General features: G+C 35.6%; 2 protein-coding genes across 2 annotated transcripts; both read left to right on the top strand.

Moving 5' to 3' along the window:
- Positions 1-1,774: 1,774 nt before the first annotated feature.
- LOC149545503 (putative disease resistance protein At4g19530) lies at positions 1,775-2,610 on the top strand. Its single transcript, XM_089793784.1, has 2 exons — positions 1,775-2,259; positions 2,460-2,610. Exons 1-2 carry the CDS (start codon positions 1,775-1,777, stop codon positions 2,608-2,610), a joined length of 636 nt encoding a protein of 211 aa, XP_089649910.1.
- A 188-nt stretch (positions 2,611-2,798) lies between these two features.
- Positions 2,799-3,230, top strand: LOC149545504 (disease resistance protein RLM3-like). Its single transcript, XM_089793785.1, has one exon. It carries the CDS (start codon positions 2,799-2,801, stop codon positions 3,228-3,230), a length of 432 nt encoding a protein of 143 aa, XP_089649911.1.
- The last annotated feature ends 394 nt before the right edge of the window (positions 3,231-3,624 follow it).

Raw genomic sequence — 3,624 nt, forward strand, 5'->3', positions numbered from 1 at the left:
AAAATATTAGAAAATGTTAAACATTTTTCTTGAAAGATCAAAGGAGAACATGAAGGCAAAGATAGAAGGAAGAATTATTTGGAGGACGTGAATGAAAATAGAATAACTCAAAATTCAAATGAAACTAAGAGAATAATATATGCCACATCACATGGTAGGATAGACATGTTTTATATTGGTTGATGATTTTTTCTAGTGGAGGTGGAACAACAAGGATTGAAGAGTTTGTCAAACAAAAAAATATTTGTTGATCAAGTGAAAAGAACCGGCAATTTTGTAGGCAAAAAGAAGGTGGGATTTTTAAAAATACCACTAGTTTGGACGTGAGACATGGTTTGAACATGAAACAGTAAATTGCATTTATGATAGGAGGTTCCCTCCAAAGGAGAAGCCTATCAACTTAAATATAAAAGAATTACGCAAACATAATATAACTTAAGAAAAGCAAGCAATATATCTTTATGATTGTTACTTTAATCACTAATTATTTTGAATATTTAATCACTAATTATCTTGAATATTTATAGACAATTCATAGAAGTTCTATAATTTTATTACAATGCAATATGACTTTATGATTATTGCTTTAATCAGTAGTAGTGTTGAATATTTATAGACAATTCTAATAGAAGTGTATTTTATTACAGTGCAATATGCCTTTATGATTATTACTTTACTCACTGGTTATCTTGAATATTTATAGAGAATTCTGACTTATGTCACGTAATTTTATTATGTTATGATCATTAAAGAAAAATGCCCCTATTTTACTCATTCATCCTTATGAACATGACAAGATTTACTATTTATCATGGCCATTTTATAATTCTGCAGATGTCAGTATACTTTTTGTATGATTTTAGTTGACGAGAATATAGATGTCCTATTTTTAGGAACATTCTCATTACAATCTAGAGGTTATAAAAACTTGTACTAACAGATGAGCGCCGAGGATCATGAGTGAATCTTGAAAAGCTTCACCATATAAGGAACATCGTAACAATCACAACTTAACTTTTCGTTGTTATTGCGTTTCATGCTGATTTTCTTTTTAGTGTTCAAGATACGACGACCTCAGAATTTGGAAATATATAACTCGGAACCGTTTAAGACCATGCTCGATTGAAAGCTCTTCCAAAATATTTGATACCATTTTACTATTTTCTTTTCTGACAACTGACAATCAAACTACGGAGCCATAATCTCCACTAAATCAGCATTTGGCAGATACTCCTGCTACACGACAGCCATTGTATTCACAATCTTTGCCAAGTTCTCCATGCTGCTTTTTGAATTAAGATGTCATACCAAATTGCACTTGTGCCAGCAAGGAGGACATCCGTTTTGAGCAGCTCAACGGTCCTGTCAATAAAAGCAGAAAATACTCATCTTGCATAGCAATACAGTTCCTCGTTGTCCAAATTGTGCTATTAATGGTGCACTGCCAACAATAGATATTTTTTATTCTGCAAACGATTCTATCTGATTCTATTTATAAATGTGGGAGTATGAAAATTTAATTGCGCGCAATGATATAATGCAATCTGGGCATTGGGTTTTCAGTATCTGGCTGCATAGTCGAGTTTGACTGCTTTACACTGCGCAGACATTAGGAAAAAAAAAAACCTTTTCACTGAATCCATACAAATCATAGACCTCTTCTTCGTGTGGCGCACCGTCTGCATCCACTTCAAATCTCTTCCACCTCTTCCCTGTAAATTCCATGGAGTTTCTATCGTCGTCCTCCTCTTTATTCAAGAGAAGTCGGGATACGATGCCTCGATTTCCACTTGTTGTTGGCATTGATCCATCCGTTCCGTGTTCTGATGCCTTCATCAGCTATATCGACTCAGATTTCGACAACACAGTGGGCACGATAGTTGAGAAGATGTTACAATATTTAGGGTTGAATGTTTTCCTAGACTCGGGAGTTATTCCATTGGAACCGGCCGATCCCGCCAATATAAAAGAAGCCATTAGCAGCTATTTAATGCATGTTGCCATCATCTGCAATGAGTATGCCAAGTCACCCTCTTGTTTGGGTGTACTTTGGCTCATGCTGAAACAAGGAGCAAAGATAAATCCCATATTTTACAATGTGGTCCCTTCTAACTATCGCTCCATTGAAAATGGAGTATTTGCGGCTGCATTCGCTGCACATGCAAAAGACAACAGGTACACCGACAAGCTGAAAGGATGGACAGATGCCCTTCATGATGTCTCCTTGATCCCTGGTATACAATTCAATTCACATAATGGGTAAGCCTCTTTTATGGTTAAATTGATTTGTATATCTTTATTTTATTTTTTTAGATTTGTTCGTGATCAATATATCTTTAAGTTATTTGTGCTAAAATTGATTTGCAAATCTTTATTTTCATTTTTAAATTTGTTTGTAATTACTACACAGGAGGTTTTTTAAAAAAAATTTGTGAGTCCTAACTGAGGTTTATTAACAGGAACCTTGGTACTTTATACACAAATACTGTGGATATGGTGATTGAAGAAGTAATCAAGGTTACAAGTAAGCTAGAGTTAAAAGTTGCAGAACATCCAGTTGGACTCGATAGAGTCATTGTAGAGCTTGAAACTACAATATCAGCATTATGAGGGAAACCAACTATCAGATTTTTGGGATAGTAGGAGCTGCTGGACTGGGAAAGTCAGTTCTTGCCAAAATGTTTTACAACCTACAACATCCCAAATACCTGAAATCAAGCTACTTAGCCGAGGTAAGCCAAGCAAACAAAAATTAAAAAATGATGGAGTTGCGAGAAAAACTGATGCATGACGTAATCATGCCACTTCAAGTTTCCAGTATTGTCTTTCGACCCAGCGAGCCAAGAGAAGACCTTGAGGTAGAGAAGCTCACATCTCCGCTTGAGCACTTGCATTCAAAGCCATTAATCGTTCTAGACGGCGTCGACAGTTGTGATCGGCTGGAAGCGCTAGTGGTCAATGACTTTCTTAATCATGGAGCACTGGTCGTTGTGACATGCCGTGACGCAAGTATTTTGAAGACATTTAAAAATGCTATAATTTATGAGATGAAAGCAATGGATGATTCTTGTGCTAGAGAGGTCATATTCTGGCATGCATTCCACCAATCGTATCCGCCCGAGGGAGAAGAGGATAGGATTGAACAATGCTTGCAAGCTTCCTTTGGCTCTCCCTTCACCATAAAATGCTTTGGAGATTGCATTTCTTCTATACAAACACCGATAGACTGACAGTCATAGGCGACGAAATTTCTGGGTCGAAGTCTATTTTTCTTTTTCCTTCTTTAATTTCTATGTTAGCAATAGGTTTAAAGTGTGATAAATTTTTTTGTAGAGAGCAACATTTAAGGTCAGAGTAGCATTCACATCTCCGAAATACCAAACAAAGAGAAGTATGACTATCTTGCAAATGTACCAACAATCGTGGACATCTCCATGTGTTTATATTCCTATGTAGACCATTGCTTGCAGTCTTGTAGCATTTGAATTTGTCTTAAATTAATTCGATGCTGATGTTCATAGAGAACATGGATACTTAATTTTTTTTAATTAACATTGGTCAATGAGTTTGATTCAAAATCACACAGATATAATAGCAATATCACAATTTTCAACAATTTAGTAG

The sequence above is a fragment of the Cupressus sempervirens genome, chromosome 7 (genome assembly GCF_028749045.1).
Source record: "Cupressus sempervirens isolate cs-2001-9-10 chromosome 7, ASM2874904v1, whole genome shotgun sequence".
Lineage (NCBI taxonomy): Eukaryota > Viridiplantae > Streptophyta > Pinopsida > Cupressales > Cupressaceae > Cupressus > Cupressus sempervirens.